This window comes from Miscanthus floridulus, chromosome 12 (genome assembly GCF_019320115.1).
Source record: "Miscanthus floridulus cultivar M001 chromosome 12, ASM1932011v1, whole genome shotgun sequence".
In the NCBI taxonomy this organism is placed as follows: domain Eukaryota; kingdom Viridiplantae; phylum Streptophyta; class Magnoliopsida; order Poales; family Poaceae; genus Miscanthus; species Miscanthus floridulus.
Genome location: NC_089591.1, coordinates 48,250,385 through 48,268,341, shown reverse-complemented (window position 1 = coordinate 48,268,341; position 17,957 = coordinate 48,250,385). Strand labels below are relative to the sequence as shown.

The window sequence follows — 17,957 nt, the reverse complement described above, 5'->3', positions numbered from 1 at the left end:
CAGAACATTATATTCCTTCGGAAAACTATTTCCAAGATAATCAATTTGGGAAATTGATTGTAATGGTAGAAGCCAAATATTAGTTGTAATATAGTAGCTGTAATGGCAAATACCGTTATTCATTTTAAAATATCACCTGAGAATTTGCCGCTGGGCTAGATCAATTTAGTCAGTAATAGCTGTAGCTGTAGCTGTAGCACATTTTAAAATACCATTATTCATTTTAAAGCTGCACCTTTTCTAGAAATAGGAATGTGAATGCATCTTGGTTAAAAAACTTCTGGTCTCAGTAATTATGTATACAAGGCACTTTCTACTTTTTCAGTATTCTTTCATATGAGTCTATTTAGATGGAGGTAACATAATTGAGTAAAAAAATTCAATAGCATCCTGGAAAGCTTGTCACTTGATAGTTATGCACGACATGTTTTTTATTAGACTGTCACTATGAATATGTCACTATGAATTTGTGGTATAGAGCTGATGCTTGTCACTATGAATATGTCTCAAGTTAAAGAATTATTATGGTCATTACTTCGGATGGATGTATGCTCTCATACGCTTTAGGGATATGATACATTAATTAATTGCATGCCTATCTTCAGTTAACTATGCGCAGATTTCAGTTAACTGCAATCCAGTTCAGTTGTACTGCAATCCAGTTCAGTTGTTAGCTGCAGCGACTGGTTGCTTCTTTTTTTAGTTGAACATTAGGTTAATGACTCCAGTTCAGTTGAGGTTGTCAAACTAGCTTGCTGCTCTTTGTTTGGCTCAAGGTTTTCTCTGTTTTTGTTTTTCAGATAGCGCACTACAGCTGCATTTTAGAGTGTCAGTAGTAACTGACCAGTGGAGAGTTCAGGTAAAACTCAGCTGTAGACTTCGTTTTTCAGTCAGTTCAGAGATTTTTTTGTAGTAGCTGTTTGTTTTCCATCGGTTGCTAGCTGTCTTAGCTGGTATAGAGCTGATGCTAATGTCAAATATAAGGGTCACACTATGAATATGCTTCAATTATAAATACATAAGTAGTCCAATATCTGCTTGGAAGGGAAATGCATTCTATCTGCTTGGGAAGGTTTATTTGGTTGCATCCCAACAACTAACCTTGGTAAGTTAGCTTGCTATCGATTGGTATTAGTTGGTCAAGAAATATGAAAATCAGAGGAAAATCAAATATAGTGGATTCATTGTTTACATTCAGTGGTTTTTCTAGATTAACAAAGATGTTTTTATTAACTCTATATGAGTTGCTCAGATATGAAGTTTGTTGGTTTATTGGTTATAGAAGCCTGAACCTTGATTGCTTCTGCTGGGTTTCAACTCTAGCCTACCCCAACTTGTTTGGGACTTAAATGCTTTGTTGTTGTTGTTGTAAGTAGTCCAATATCTCAGCTGGTATAGAGCTGATATAGAGCTGGTATAGAACTTGTATTTTGGAACATAGGCTTCAATTATAAATACATAAGTAGTCCAATATCTCAACTGGTATAGAGCTTATGTTAATGTCAAATATAAGGGTTACACTATAAATATGCTTGCAGAATTAGTACTGCTACCTGTGATCTTGTTCGGTTCAGAGAGAAAAATAAAGTACTAACACGTACTTTATTATAAATACACAAGTAGGATAATATCTCAGCTTGTTTTTATTTGCAACTTTTAGATAATGGGCTCTAGGAAGGAGAAAATTAGAAAATTCATACAGATGGAAGAAGAAGATGATGATGAATTGTTTCTTGTCATTGTTCCTGCAATACTTGAATGTCTGAATGAAGAGAAGAGGCCAGAGCATACCTCCGAGTATACTGGTGCTAAGAAGGTGAAGGAAATTCTAGAGAGGCACGAGAATTGGTGTAAATCTGAGTTTCGTATGGAGACACAAATATTTAAGGAGACATGCAACTATCTTAGGCGTGAGGGTCTATTGCGTGACACACGAGGTGTTACCATTGAGGAGCAGCTAGGGATGTTTATGTATATGATTTCACACAATGCTAGCAATGATAGACTGAAGAAAACATTTCAGCATAGTGGTGAAACTGTCCATAGGCACGTAAGGGCAGTTTTCAATATCATTCCCACTCTCACATATAGATTTGTGAAGCTTCCTACTTTCAACCAAACTCACCCCAAGATCACTACGGATCCTAGATTTTGGCCCTTTTTTCGGGTAAGGCATAACACTAGACCTTACTGTCTCTCCAACATTTTGTTCCGTTTTTAAGTTTTATTTTTTTTACAGAATTGTATTGGTGCTATCGACGGCACACATGTGCCTATCACAATTGCAGAAGAGAAAGCCCCCCCATATAGGAATAGGAAAGGCACACTATCTCAGAATGTCATGGTAGCATGTGACTTCAACCTGAACTTCACATTTATCTCTTGTGGGTGGGAAGGGTCTGCTTCAGATGCTGGAGTTCTTTGATCAGCTATTTCCAAGGGTTTCCAAGTTCCTGAGGGAAAGTTTTATCTTGTGGATGGTGGGTATGCAAATGCACCACAATTCCTGGCGCCTTATCGAGGAGTTAGATATCACATTGCTAAGTTTCGGCGGCGCTCATCTCGAAGAAGAGAATATGCTAATCACAAAGAGCTTTTCAATCATCGTCATGCACTTCTTAGAAACCATATTGAGAGGGCTATTGGGATTCTTAAGAAAAGGTTTCAAATTCTGAAAGTGGGAACACATCATCCCATAGAATCTCAAATAAAAATTCCAGCAGCAGCCGCTGTATTTCATAACATAATTAGATGTCTAAATGGTGACGAGAATTGGCTAGATCACCAACCTACTTATATACCAGAATCTGATCATGTTGATCTGCCACAAGGAGATGATAATCATCAAAATGATGTGCAGTCGCTGAATTTACAAGACCATGCTGCAAACGTCCTAAGAGATCAGATTGCCATGCAAATGTGGGAACACTACAATCAAAGTCGTGCTTAGGAAGTAGCAGTCAAGTCGTAGAGCATGAAGATTATTCTGTAGGGTGTTATGTAATAAATGTTGAACATGCCAATGTGCTATTGTACAAGACATTTATGTTTATGACTTCCTATCTATGTGAGTTATGTTATATGTCACCAAACTATTACAGTTGTGTTTGAATGTTATTTTTGTAAACTCTAGCTATGACTAAAGGACAAAGCTCAAGAGCATCATGGAGCTTTAATTATGAGAAAGGACTTCTTGATGTACTTCAAGAACACAATCATGAAAGGTTTAAGGGCTAAAATGGTTGGTCACCTGAAGGATGGAGAAGTATCATAAAGCATTTCAATGAGAAGTTTCCATCCGCTGGATTTTCGAAGGCACAGATTCAAGACAAGGAGAAGGGCATTAAAGGAAACTACAAGGCCATTCGGGCAGGAATTAAGAAAAGTGGGGTTGGCTGGAATGATTCTTTGTGCATGATCAATGCTTTACCAGATAAATGGAAGAAACTTATTGATGTATGTTGTAAGATCATTTCACTTGCTAGATAATTTGGCTTGTTACTATGCTGCTAAGTGCTAACTTTAGTTTGCATTTGCCAGGATCATCCAAGGCTTAAGAAGTTCCAAGCAAAAGCATTTCCTTTGTATCACGAGTGTGAGAAAGTGTATGAAGGTAAACTTTTTATTCAGCTACTAGTGCAGATAGCTTTTTGTTAGACTACTACAGGTGTGCAACTGTCCTACAGATAGCTTTTTTGAACTATTAGCATGTGTTTCTCAAACTGTGCAGCTGTGTAACTGTCCTGCAGATAGCTTTACAAACATGCAAATTGAACGTATTATTTATTAATCACCTATCATCCTGTTTTGCAAATTGTGTTCTGAACTCCTAGTTGGGGTTCAGTAGAACATCCTATAGCTTGAACCTATTATTTATTAATCGCATATCATCCTGTTTTGCAAATTGTGTCCTGAACTCCTAGTTGGGGTTCAGTAGAGCATCCTTTAGCTTGAACCTATTCATCCAGAATTGTTCCATTCCTTTCAGTTGGCAATTATAGCTGATGATATTTGGACTTTGTCTATGCATATGTGCATGCAACCTGCATGTGAATGCATATGGTTATCTCTTATGTGAAAGCAGGATATGTATTGACATACTTTTACTGTTATAAAATACCAGTTGTCAGGTGTGCTTTGGAGGTTCATGTTCCTTTAGCTTTATTCTTCTTATTGCAGCGCTTGCAACTTAAGAAACAATAAAAGGATCCATCTATGTGTTAGATCTAGTTTATCAGATTAGGGATGGTCAAATGTTATGCAGCCTACGTGGCTGACTATCTTTTGATTACATGTGATTGCCATGTGTGTTGCGCAAAGATATGAAATGCAAGTGTGCAATGTGTAATTTTGACTATACTATTGTGAAAACCTATGTGTCTTCTGATACTGTTGCATGGAATGTTCTTGGGAGCTTTTTATTTCAATGTGTGTTCTGTACAGTAGTAGCTTTCCTGCTACTACTATCCTTTTCTGCTAATATTTTTGGGATATTCATGTGACTTGAGTTTATTTATCCACATGAAACAGGAAGCATTGCAACAGGTGAATTAAATTTCACATCAACAGAGCCACTTGAGTTGCACCCACCGTCTTCCACTCAACATGTCAACGCCAGTGACATAGATGCTCCAGATAGCAGCATGAACCCTTTCTCTGCAAGTATGGATGATCATAGGGCATCAAGTGAACCTATAGACCTCACTGGAGCAGAACCAGCTTCCTCTACTTGTTCAGGACAAAAGGGATCAGGAAGTGGGAAAAAGAGAAGCATTGCTGGAGTTCTACAAGGCTATTTGGACCACAATATAAAGCAAAGCAAAACTTTTGTGGGATCACTAGATGAAACAAGTAAAGGTGACTATTCTATCAAGAAGTGTATGGATCTTCTGGAATCTATGGAAGAGCTCTCAGATGAAGAGAAGGCGCAAGCAACAAGCGTCATGAAGTGTGAGGTGAACAGAGAAATTTTTATCAACTTCACAAACCCAAGAGTTCGCCTATTGTGGATCAAGGGTGAGATTGCTCCAAAGGTAAGTTTACTGTTCTTGTGACTACCTACTTTGGAGTGCCTATTGACTTTTGAGTACTGAGACTCCAAAGCCACTATTTTTGGATAAGGAAAATATGTGAAGCAAGATTACAGAAGGAACTCATTTTAAATTATAAACTCTACTAAATTATCAGTAGATGGTTTGCATTGCATGGGTATACAACTATATGCTAAATATCAATGTCTTAATCCTCTGTATGGAATAAATGGAGAAGAATCCACGAGATAAGGTGCGGTGGTTTCAACCCCCACACCCACATTTCTTTCATCTATTATTCTCTTCTTTCTAGGGTGCGCTGGATATGCTGGAGGCACAATCTTCAGACTTACCTTTTTTTCTTAGAAATCTTTCTAGTGATCTAGTAGTAGTTGGCAAAGGTTGTTATTATTAGCGTTTATCTAGATTTATTTTCAGCACTTTATGTCTTAACAACTGGTCCCTAGTTCAACATTGGTCCACATTGTTCTGCCTTTCCTCGACAAGTAATTTAAAGTGTGGTTGAATGGACCTCGATACATATCGGATACAATTCTAGACAAGTAGTTTACTTCCAAACAATAGCACTGTCACTTAAGTGGTCATTTGGAAGTAAATAACCATTATCTTCCATCACAAACCAGTTATGCACTTAGCTTTTCCTAGAGAGTATCTGTAACTCATTTCTCATAGAAGCCCATTCTAAACTAGGAGACAGTTAAGCTAGCTAGGCATATAAGCCTGATCTCAGGCAAATCTCTCCATTACTAAACTAGGAGACAGTTAAGCTAGCTAGACAAGTAGTTTACTTCCAGACAATAGCACTGTCACTCTAAATTTGATGATGTCTTACCAAAGAGAGGTCTAAATTTGGTAGTTGGTGATTCGATATCAAAACAGTTCATTAGCTCCAATATTATGCATTTCACTGTTTGGTAGGATTTACGGTGCAGCTTTTTCTGGAGATGAGTTGTATTTCTTAAGTATCTGAATTAGCTTCAGTCTGGGTTTACATTGCACCATTTTACAAATATTACATTGCATCGATTAATAGTGATTTTTCTTCATCCAATTGCAGGGCTGATTCTATATGCTCTAGCTTGCTGATGCTGGTTGTGAGGGATAGAGTGTAGTGCAGTTATGCCGAGACAGTTGTTAATTCTACCTAGTTATGCAGCAAGATTAATGTAATATGTACTTTTGTTGTAAACCTGTGGACTCTTGTCTGTTTTCTTGGGTTGCTTAACACACTCATCTAAAGCCAATGGTGATGACCAGCTGTGAGATGAACCTATGTTCTCTTGTATTTTTGAAATCTTTATTTTTCTGATTTTTTTGAATATTTTTTGTCTGGCCGGGATTTGTATCCCGGTGGTTCCCAAACGGTAGCCGGTAATTCCCCCCCCCCCCCCCCAAGGGAATTCCGTCTCCTGGGCGGGCAGGGTGGCAGGTGCAGTGGAAAATTCCCCTGGGGGGCTCAAACCCACGTGCCTTTTCCACCACACTATCCAAAGGAGCCCTGAGGGTGATAAATAACCGTGGCTGCCCCTGCCCTCTACGTTATCAGGAGCAGCACCACTGCCTTGTGAGCTAGCTTGCTAGCTTCAGGATTTCCTGCTCCAACAGCTCTAGATCAGCGTACGAGCTCCCGCCTGGCTTCACTGCACGGGCGACCTCCGCCGCGAGCGCCTTGGCGCGGGCCCTGACGTCCGGTGCCCTTCTGGCCGGTAGCGTCGGCCAACACAGACGCCAGCTCGCCCGTGTCAGGGACAAAGCCGAGGCCGCCCTTGCACGCGCGGACCGCGACGCGCGCCTCGTCCACGAGCAGCCGCGCGTCGAAGAACTGGTCGGCCACTAGGGGCCACGCCAGCATGGGCACCCCCGCGGCCACCGCCTCCAGCGTCGAGTTCCAGCCGCAGTGCGTCAGGAACCACCCCATCGCCGAATGCCGCAGCAGCGCCACCTGCGGCGCCCACCCGAGCACCACCACGCTGCAGCGCGCGCCTCGAACACGTCCGGGACCACGGCGCCGCCCACGGCCCACACGAATGGCACGGCGCTGCGCTCCAGCGCCTCGGCAAGCGCCGCCGCCACGTCGAGGCTCAGCACGGCCTGGCTCCCGAAGCACACGTACACGACCAAGCCTTCCAGGAACGCGTCCAGCCACGCGCTGAGATCGGCGAAGCCGACGTCTGTCTGCGCGCCGCGGGCACCCGCGGCATCCGCCTCCGGAGCCACCGGTCCCACCGCCTAGACGCACCTGAAGCCCAGGTCCTCGAGCGGCCGCTCCAGGTACCTCCCCTCCAGCGCCCTGAACGAGTTGAACACGAAACCCCAGCTGTTCGTCGTCGTCGTCGCACTCCGCGGGGCGACTCACCAGGCGGCGGAAGGTCGAGTGCGGGACAGCGGTGCGCAGGACGCCGGACGGCGAGAAGGCGATCCCCGCGGCGCCGATCTCGGGGGCCAGCGGCTGAGCCATAGCTAGAACCTGGTGGGCAGGGGCAGCCGCGGTCATTTGCCATCCCCATGTTGTCTCGGATCTCACCTGGACTGACGCGTTGTCGTGCCACAAGTGCAAAAGTGGCAATTCTGTATCTCTTCTCTTCGTTGTGTGCCAAACTCGTATTGCCAACCGTTGCAGTGAGATCTCAGGAGGTGCTAATTCTTATAATTGTAAAAAGTTAAATCTCCCCTCTCAAGAGGACCGGAGGAGAGAGATGATGTGGGTCGTATGGGCCTTGCCCAAAACAGTGTCTCCCTCATTTTTTCTAATTTTTTTTAAAATTTGTTTAACTTAATCTCAAAAAATATGTTTGACTTAATTATAACCAATATTATGATTAATTGATGCAAGAATATGTACAATCAAGCAGGGGCACTTTAGACATTTGGTACAGTATCTTTTGTAATTGTAAAAGTTACTTATGTAAGATTGTTGCTTGAAATTTTTAAAATTTTTAGACACGTGAAATATAGCAACTTACAAGCACGGGCTAGGTGAAAACATTTTTCAGAGTAGGCTTCTTTCCCCCCTCGAGTGCGATGAACGGATAATGCCAGATCAAGAGAGTATATTTATATCTATTCTCTAATATTGAAAAGAAAAAATTCTTTTCCAGATGTTGACCCACCACTCTCTTCCGCCAGGTGTATCTATCCACTACCTCGAGCATAAGAATTCTAGTTGATTTTACTCGACGAAATAGAAATAATAGAGTTGACCCATGTGTGATCCAAGCTCATTTCCCGCGCTCATGCAAGTTAAAATAGTACATGTCCAGCTACATATAAAGTCCGATTCTAAGACATTGTTAGAACATATAATGTAGTCATGTGGAGTCTAGTTCTAAGACGTACTGAGCATGTGATGCAGGCGATAATGTTCTATTGCTCCGTACATAAAAAAATGGAAGGAGCATGGTTTCTGAAAAGACCAGGCATCTCTCTGACTTGGACCGTAGGAACCACATCGAGATAACGGCACGCAACTACGCAAGAAATGGGTCATCAGTTCATTACCATTTACCAGAAACGACTACATTACTCGGGGAGAGTTTTGACGTTTAAGAATCCATTAACACTAGTGCACTACAAGAGCAGCTGCGGCTACGAGCCTACTAAAAAGTACTACTAAGCAGGAGTAACAACGACTACGACCAGTGAGCTGGAAGCGACTGGTGGCCCAGGTGCTGCCGAAACAGCAGGAAGCGACTGGTGGCCCAGGTACTACTAAGCAGGAATTGCTTACTATCCTAACTACATCAGCCAGGGGCGACCGCGACCCATGCTCACTCTCTGCTTCTCTTGTTGCTGCAAGCGGGGCACTTGTACTGCTTGATGTAGTCTGCCTTCGCAGGTGTGATGCGGACACAGTCACCATGGTACCACTTCTCACAAATGTCACAGCCAATCCAGAATTCTTCATTAGAATACCTCCCTCCACATGTACCGCACAGGTAAGCTTGATCCCTGTCGCCTCCATCTTCTTTCATGAACTGTTCCTCCTGCTTTGGCGGGGGCAGCTTTGCTGGCTTGCTGTTAGAATTGGGTTTCTTGGATGGCAGGAGTTGAAGGGAAAATGCATTATCAGAAATCAGAAACTTGTGCAAATAAGAGCAAGAAACAAAGAATGTTATGTTGAGCTTATGTGCCTACCTTAGAACTCGACTTGGTTTTGCCGTTTGAGCTGGGGGCTTTTGGTTGCTTCTTCCTACTTCCTGTCACAACTTCAAATACAGTGGGATGATTATTGATCATCGTGTAGAGCCGTCTCCTGCAATTCAAAATCCAATGACGAAGACCATTGTCAGATTTCCCAATAACCAGAAGCAAACAAAACAGTGACAATCATTTCCCTGGATGGGAATGGGATCATATGTGTATGTATCATGCTTGTGCACCATTCTACAAATATCATACGCAAATTCCAGATTCAGGAATAAATATTTGTGTACAATGAATTGGTCAGCGGAAGGGCGGGCCTAGTGCAAGCGGCAGAGTCTTACCGCCTGTGACCGGAAGGTCCCGGGTTCGAGTCGTGGTCTCCTCGCATTGCACAGGCGAAGGTAAGGCTTACCACTGACACCCTTCCCCAGACCCCGCACAAAGCAGGAGCTCTCTGCACTGGGTACGCCCTTTTTTTTAATGAATTGGTCAGCGCCTTGGCAGTTTTCTAGTTTAGGGCTAATGCATGCATGTTGATCCACCAACTAGCCTTTCCAATTACTGGTAATGCCCTAGACTCACAGATCTAATCCAACTGGAACCAACACACAAGTTATAGAAAAATGTTTCTGAATGACATTGACAGCCTGAGAGGCATCGTAACATGTGTTCAAGAAAAAAAAGCATGTTGGCAAGCAAAGGAAGAATTCTCTGAAGCAAATATATTAGACACATGGAAATATCAAATTGAAAGGGTAAACTTTAACAAAGAAATTGAAGTGGAAACTATGACCAGACCTGGCATCTTTATCAAATCCAAAGCGAGCCCCAAAGTAAAATGCCACAGCAATCAACCATGCATCACTGTGCACAGCTACCAGCGAGAGCCAATCTTTCTCTAGCATTCCATCACGAGCAAAGTTTATTCCCAGTGCTGGCTCTGGTAGTTCTGGAGGAACTTCCTCAGCAGGAACGGTAACTTCCCAGGTTTCATTAGATAGTCCATATAGGCACAAGTTTTCCTTCTCTGGCAAAAAAAGGACACTTCGAATCAGCATTATGGCCACAGAGAAGACAACATGGCTCATTCAATGACACTTTTGATAACACAAAATGGCACATAATGTGTAAGAATAAAGTAGCAGGTTGATTAATTAAAGCAAGCAAGCATATAGAAGTGGATTTTGCCGGCACAGACAGAACGAGTAACAAGTACATAATACTCCCTCCATTCCAAATTATAAGTCATTCTAACTTTCTTGGAGCCAAAGCATCTCAAGTTTTACCAAAATTATAGAGCGTATTACAAAGATTTATGACATAAAATAGGTATACTATGAAAATATAATTAATAAAGAATCTAATGAGAGTTAGTTGGTACCATAAATGTTATTATTTTATTATATAAATTTGGTCAAACTTGAGATGATTTGGCTTTCCAAGAAAAATGGAATGACTTATAAATTGGGATGGATGTGAGCATCTTTCTTGCCATAAGCAGCAAAGCAACAATTCAAGAGAAATCAGACAATTCTGCAGCCAGGTACAATTACAAAGGCCAGTGCATTTTACCACACCCTGTGGTCAACTGGACCTATACTTTTTTCCCCGATATTCAGCATGATTGCAGTAAGCATAAGTGCAAGTGAAACTAGGCGCTAGCATCTCTAACTCAGATTAGCGACGAATAAAAGTCAGATAACGAGTAGAAAAGCAGGACCTAACTAGTGATTAGACATCATGCAGACACGCAGAACCAAGCATCAGCAATCGATTAACCATACACCACAAAATCCTACCACGACAAGGCGCACTGGAACTTCACCGAGCGCCACAAGAGCAATCCAATCGAGTAATGTAAAAGACCAACACCCAGAAACGCAGTAGGGTTGAACAGCAGGAGACCACAGCATTGTGCACAAATCGTCTCCAGCGGAACAAAAAAAAAAGAGGCAGAAACAAGCGAGAATACTCACCTGGGTCGCACAACTTGTAGAATTTCTCCACATCTGCGCGCCACGGAAACATACAAGCAAACGAAACCGTAAGCCACGAATCCCACAGCAAAATCCAGAACGGAAAAAACGACCACGGGAACAGGAAGGAGGGATACCGGTGGTGAGTGCCTTGAGAATGCCGGCACGGCGGGCGCGGAAATCCGTGAAGACATCCTCGGGAGTGCGCGTGTTCGGGAATATGGCGGCCGAGCCGGACCCGTCCATCGCGGCCGCTCAGCCGCACTGCAGCTGCCGGGGAGGAGTGGTAGCGGCAGCCGATGCGAGGCTAGGGTTCAGGCGGAAGAGGACGAGGAGGCGGTGTCGGAGGTGGTGGTGGACTGGTGGCGGCCTGGCGGAGGCGGAGTTGCGGAGAGGATTAAAGTTCGGAACCGGGTGGGGGGAAGCTGAAGGGCTTCGCTGTAAATTTATTAAATTGGTGGGGGGTCTGGGAACTTGCGTCTGACGCAAGCTCTATTTTCGAGTTGGGCCTTGGTTGGACACTTCTCGGGTCCCACACGTTAGTTAAGCCGGACCGTACTACTGGGCCAGATCCGTTGTCATCGTTTACTACAGTTCGTGTTTTCGTAAATATTGATTTTTTTTGTGACTAATATTGGTTGATGATTTGACACCAAACAATGTAGATTGGTGGAAAAATTGTTTGTACTAGCAGGGAACCCCGCGCTTTGCGCGGGTAATAGTGGGGAAAAAATATTTGTATTGCGTCCAAAAAAAAAGAGAGGAAAAAACAGGGTGATACTGTTCCTTAACGGGCAAGTACTGTTTGTAGCAACCCGTTACTGTTCCAAAACCCGGTTACTGTTTGCGAAAAACCTGTTACTGTTCAGCAGGGAAAACCCATCGCGCGTTGACTGTGCTGGTAACAGTGTTCTGTGAGAGGAGACGGAGTTTTTGGATTGCACGCTTATTATACTATTGTATAGATAACTTTGTCAAAATTTATACAAACATTTTTTAAAAAAATATCCAAATATTATTTTCTAGAATATTATTTAACTTTGTAAAATTCAATAATTTTGTTTTAACTCAAAAAAATGTGAAAACTAATCAATATGTTTTTCTAAAATCATTTCAAATATTTGAATTATTTCAATTATTTGAATCTTATATGTTCCTAAAATATAAAATTGGACCAAATAGGCAAAGATGAAACGTTCATGCAGGCTATGACAAATCCTTGGAAACCACAACGTGAATCACAACGCACCCTGTTGTGCAAACTACAAGCAACATTTCCTTGCAATGTCTCACTTGACCATCAAGACATGCACATGAAATAAAAAAAATAATTCAAAATTTGATTATGCATTAGCATGTATCATGGTGTGTAGACTTACCGGACAATAATGCAGACGTTGTATGACTTATCATAATGGAAAAAGTCTATATGATCCCCTGAGGTATCCATAGTGATCTACGTAACTCCTGAACTATAAAACCAGGTATTGTGCACCCTAAACTTTAAAAAAACGGGCAAAAAAACCCTAGGTGGTATTGAAAGGTGGTTTTGCTTATGTGTCAATCCATGCTGGCTAGCTTCAACCTTATGGCATCTACGACCCACCTGTCAGCTTCACTGGGTGAGGTTAGCCCAAGGATGAAATATATTAGTGCAGCCCCACGTCCCCGACGATGCCATCCTGCTCCTGGCGCTCGCTAGCTGCCGCAGCACCACCGCCGGGCGCGCGTACGCACAGCTGTCTCCCCGCCGCAGCACCACCGCCGGCTGCGCGCACGCACAGATGTGTCTCGCCGCTCGCGCTTGCTGTCATCTCGTGGACGCCTCACCTCCCGAGTCCCGATTGACGCTCCGCTCACGCCTCGCGCCCATGAGTTATGGTCTAGGTCCAGGAGCCGGAAGCCCAGAAGCGATGTGGTGGAGATTTGCATGGATGCATGCATCGTGGAGCTTCAAGCTGTGGTCTGTGGACGTGCATGGTTTGTTATCTCAGATAATCAGAATGTAGATGCATTAGTTTAGGTGTTGCGTGGTCACCTGTTGTCCTGTTCTTGCGGCTGGTTGTGCATGTCCTAGAACTATAGTTTTCCAAATGGGCCAGGCCCGCTGGGCCGGCACGGGCCCGGTGCGAAAAAACACGGCACTGGCCCGGTGCGGCACGGCTTGGCCCGTGCCCGTGCCTGGCCCGGCCTGCCACCGTGCCCGTGCTTGGGCCTACACACCGGCCCGTAGTGCCGGCACGGGCACGGCCCGCTCCAACGGGAAGCACGGGGGTGGCATAGGTGCCTGCCTGCCGTTGATCCCCTCCCCCCGCTCCTAGCCGTTGGATCCTCCCGTGGGGGCAGGAGGGCTATATAATCCTCCCCGCCGCGGCCGCTCCCCCGGCGCTGGAACCCTAGCTCATTCTCTCGTCGCTCTCCTCTCGTTGAGCCACTGGTGGCCGGAACGGGCACACGACACGGCCATCTTTGCCCCTCATCTTCATCCCTGAACGTCAATTGAGCCTCATCCTCCGCATCTTGGCCGCATCAGAGTCTCCTCTCCGTCGTTGACCTCGTCGGCCGCCGGCACCTCTAGGGCTCCGGTAAGTGGGTTGCACCCTTAATCTCTCTCAGATCCAGTTGTTTTGAGACTTATAAGCATGTTTTAATGGTTTGATTTGTTTGTTTTCACAGGTCTTTTGCCAAGGCAAGGCCGTCAAGGTACCAGGGGGCCGAATCTATGCATCGTTGACCTCTCCGGCGTCTCCGGTGCTCCGGCCGTAGAGGTGAGCCCCCTATTGTCAAACCCTAAACCCTAGCTCATCTCTGATCTTTGCTCTTTGGTCTGATATTTGTGTTTTGCTTGGTTTTTTGCTCTTTGGTCTAGATCGTCGGGTGGGACGACTTTATAAGCCAACCGCCGCTCCTGGCTCGGAGCCTTTCCAAACCCTAGCTCATTCCGTCACCATGGAGTCTTTCGACGGGTAAGGGGTCAGTTTCGGTGGCCGGTGGTTCACTCTTCTCCCTCTCCGCCCTCAATCTCCCTCTTCTCCCTCAGATCCGGTGGTTCCCTCTTCTCCCTCTCTGCCCTCAATCTCCCTCTTTTCCCTCAGGTCCGGTGGTTCTCGCCCTCAATCTCTATCTGTTCCCTTATTCTTCATCCCTGAACGTCGATTGAGCCTCGTTCTCGGCATCCTCACCGCATCTCCATCATCTGTCCGTCATCCACATCGCTAGCTGCCGCCACCTCCAGGGCTCTGGTCTCCGTTGAGGTACCAGGGGTGTGTAATTGGTCCATCTCATCATCATCGTTTACGGGGCTCCGACCGTAGAGGTAAGGGTAAACCCTAACCCTAACCCTAACCCTCATCCCCAACCTAACCCTGCTTTTATCTGTTGATTGTGGCAGCCGTCGAGGAACCGGAGACGACAGAGATGGCCCCAGGCGCCGGGCAACACGACGATGGGGAGTTTGACCACTCCCAGAACGACGAGCTACGTATGTGCGGGATGGCCAGAGATGATGAGGACGATGATGTCCGCGAGGACGCTGCCGTGCTCTTCGGCCGTTCTGCTGCTGATCCCCTTCCCGTTGACGACTCCGACCCCCAGTCGACGTGGCTGATGCCGACGGTGGCCAGAGCAAGGTTAGCCCTGTTGGTTCTAATCGCCTGAAAGCATCTAGGCCCCCTAGTTGTGTTTCGGTGATTAATGACAATACAAGATTACTATGACTAACGTGTGTTTTGTAGATGCAATTAAGTTAGGTCATGGTAATGGAGATCAATTGGGCAATCATGGTTGTCGTGCCCCTATGATGGAAATCATTTCGATTTTCAAAGGATGGACGACAAGGTTAAGGATGACTAGTTCTAAGTGTCGATTGGAGTTGGAGAGACACTTAGAGTAGTTTAGGACTTTGTTTTTCCTTTGGCCATACTATTAAGGGGGGTATGGATGGGTAGCTTGACCTAGGTGAGTCTAGTGAGTTAGGCGTGGTGCACACTTGTTAAAACTAGCTCTAGGTAGCTCCTACGAATGCCTAAGATCCTTTGGAGCAAACTTCATTCACATATGATCGAGAGTTGGAAGTGAATGGAGGGTCAAATGCTGACCGGACGCTGGCTCTGGTGCGACTGGATGCTGGACGCAGGGTCCGGTCAGTTCATTTGATCAATAGACTGCGTTCGGTGCGACCTGACGCTGGAGAGGTCAAGTGACCGGACGTTGAGAGGCAGCATCCAGTCGACTCCAGTAAGGTTCTAGAGAAGGGAATCTGCGACCGGACGTGTCCAGTCAGTACTGACCGGACCCTAGGGGTTCAGCGTCCGGTTGAGTACAGTAAGGTTCCAGTAAGGGTTTAATGCGATCGGACGCGTCCGGTCAGTGGTGACTGGACCCTGCCAGTGTCTGGTCAACACATTTTCACTGGTTCACGGGTTGAACTGACCGGAGCATCCGGTCAGTGCGACCGGAGCGTCCGGTCACCCCGCAGAAGCTCATAACGGTTTGTTTTTCAGGCTGCCTTATAAATAGAAGCTCCACTCGTGTGTGGAGTCACTTTTGCTCATTCCAACATCTGAAAAACACATTTGTGAGTGCCAAGAAGAGCAAGGTCCTAGTGAGGTGATTGAGATTTGAGAATTCAAGAGAGTAGCCTCATTAGTGAATCAAGAGTAGCCAAGTGTGCATCCATCTTCTCATTAGGCTTCGTGTGGTCAAGTGAGAGTTAGTGCTTGTTACTCTTGGTGATCATCATCACCTAGATGGCTTGGTGGTGATTGGGAGCTTGGTGATCACCCGACGGAGCTTGTGGGTGACCCAACTCAAGTTGTGAGCGGCTTTGGGTGATTCACCACGATGGAGTGTCGAAGAATCAACCCATAGAGAGCACTTGATCCTTGCGCGGTTCAAGGGGGAGCTACACCCTTGCGCGGGTGCTCCAACGAGGACTAGTGGGGAGTGGTGACTCTCCGATACCTTGGCAAAACATCGCCGCGTTCCTCTCTCTCTATTTACTTTGAGCATTTACTTTGAGCATTTACTTTGAGCAATTCAATACTTATCTTTACATTCATAGAATTGCCATGCTAGAGTAAGTTTGGAATATATGTTGCAAGTCCGTTGTGTGTTAGATTAATAGAAACACTTTTCTAGGCACAAGGGGTTAATTGGGCTAACCGTAGGATTTGATTATTGCAAGAAAATTTAGAATTAGCCCAATTCACCCCCCCTCTTGGGCATCTTAATCCTTTCAATTGGTATCAGAGTCTCGTGCTCACGTTTTTAAGCTTAACCGCTTAGAGCAAAATGTCTCACGAGGATGGACCTCCTCCTATCTTTGAGAGAGATGACTTTCCATATTGGAAAATCCGCATGGAGGCGTACTTAGAAGCTCTAGACGTTGGTATTCTTAGAGCTGCCTCACAAGGCTTCCTAAAACCTCGGGATGCTACTAACCTACAAGGCGATAAGGTTAATTATGAAAAATAGAATACAAAGGCTCGCAACACCATCTTTAGAGGCCTTTGCAAAGATATGTTCAACCATGTAAGGAACCACAAAGACACCCATGCACTATGGTCGGACGTTTATGCGCTCCATGAGGGAACCAAGAGTGAGCGTGAGGAACGCTATCATCTTGTGATTAAAAAGCTAAATTCATTTGAAATGCTTCCCAAAGAAAGTGCTAATGAGATGTATTCTCATTTAAATGTTCTTGTAGAGGAAGTTAATGGGCTTGGACTTACTCAAATATCACCATCTGACATTGTGAGAAAGATCTTAAGTGTCCTCCCCATTGACAAATATGGGCACATTGTGACCATGCTACATCAAGGTGATCTTTTCGCCGCTACACCGACATAAATCTTGGGAAAGATCAATGCTCATGAGATGTACATGCACATCATGCCATAAGATGGCTCATCCTCTACAAAGAAGAAAGAGAAGGACTTAGCATTCAAAGCTAGCCAAGATAAGGGCAAAACAAGACTTGAGTATGAGAGCTCAAGTGATGAAGAAGATAATGAAGAAAGTCTTGCTCTTATGGTGAAGAAGACCGCCAAGATGCTAAAGAAGCTAAACAAGAGTGACATCAAGTTTGATGGCAAGAAGAAGAAGTTCTTCACTAGATCAAGAAGAAAGCCTATCTCTGAGATGGATTGCTACAATTGTGGCGAACTTGGGAATCTAGCTCATCAATGCACAAAGCCCAAGAAAGACAAGTTCAAGAACAAGAACAAGGGCAAGAAAGATGACTCAAGTAATGAAGATAAAGATGAGAAGAAAAAGAACAAGCCATACAAGAAAAGAGATGGCAAAAAGAGGGACTTCTACAAGAAGAAGAAGAGTGGAAAGGCCTACATTGTCGGTGATTGGCTCACGGACATTGATTCATCAAGTGGATCATCCGATGATGATAGTGACAATGAGAAGGTGGCCACCATTGCTATTGATCTTGCATCTTCACATCCACCATCACCATCATCCTCTACACACCTATGCCTTATGGCCAAGGATGAACGCAAGGTAACTAAGAATGATGATAGTAGTGATGATAAACAAGCTAGTGATGATGATAGCGATAGCGATGATGATTCACCTACATATGATGATCTTGTTAAAATACTAAGAAAATACACTACAATCATTAGAAAGAGTAGAGCTACAAATGAAAAGCTTGATGCTAAAAATAATTCACTCTTAGCTAAGTGCGATACATCGGAAAAGGCTAATGATGAGCTTAGAGAAACTAATGATGCTATATCATCCAAACTCAAGGAGCTCAAATCTTCTAAGAAAG

The 17,957-nt window shown here is 44.6% G+C and overlaps 1 protein-coding gene and 2 pseudogenes across 2 annotated transcripts; 1 reads left to right on the top strand and 2 right to left on the bottom strand.

The window, feature by feature from the left end:
* Positions 1-1,663: 1,663 nt before the first annotated feature.
* Positions 1,664-6,114, top strand: LOC136495823 (uncharacterized; annotated as a pseudogene).
* A 506-nt stretch (positions 6,115-6,620) lies between these two features.
* Positions 6,621-7,509, bottom strand: LOC136495822 (flavonol 3-O-glucosyltransferase UGT89B1-like; annotated as a pseudogene).
* A 1,016-nt stretch (positions 7,510-8,525) lies between these two features.
* Positions 8,526-13,084, bottom strand: LOC136496471 (PHD finger protein ALFIN-LIKE 7-like). 2 transcript variants are annotated; one of them, XM_066492159.1, is made up of 6 exons: positions 12,777-13,084; positions 11,308-11,540; positions 11,171-11,203; positions 9,993-10,221; positions 9,186-9,303; positions 8,526-9,082 (listed from the first exon to the last, which is right to left on the bottom strand). In XM_066492159.1, exons 2-6 carry the CDS (start codon positions 11,414-11,416, stop codon positions 8,819-8,821), a joined length of 753 nt encoding a protein of 250 aa, XP_066348256.1. In that variant the 5' UTR covers positions 11,417-11,540; positions 12,777-13,084; the 3' UTR covers positions 8,526-8,818. The 2 variants fall into 2 exon arrangements, with proteins under 2 accessions (XP_066348256.1, XP_066348255.1); XM_066492158.1 differs by lacking the exon at positions 12,777-13,084 and having other exon boundaries at positions 11,308-12,273.
* Between the last annotated feature and the right edge of the window lie 4,873 nt (positions 13,085-17,957).

Bases quoted from the DNA above. Each gene is read 5' to 3' on its own strand.
- LOC136496471 (XM_066492159.1), bottom strand. From the start codon at position 11,416: ATGGACGGGTCCGGCTCGGCCGCCATATTCCCGAACACGCGCACTCCC. The intron at 11,204-11,307 runs GTATCCCTCCTT...CGTGGCGCGCAG, and splicing joins TCTCAAGGCACTCACCACCG to ATGTGGAGAAATTCTACAAG. The intron at 9,304-9,992 runs GTCTGGTCATAG...TTTGAATTGCAG, and splicing joins GGATTTGATAAAGATGCCAG to GAGACGGCTCTACACGATGA.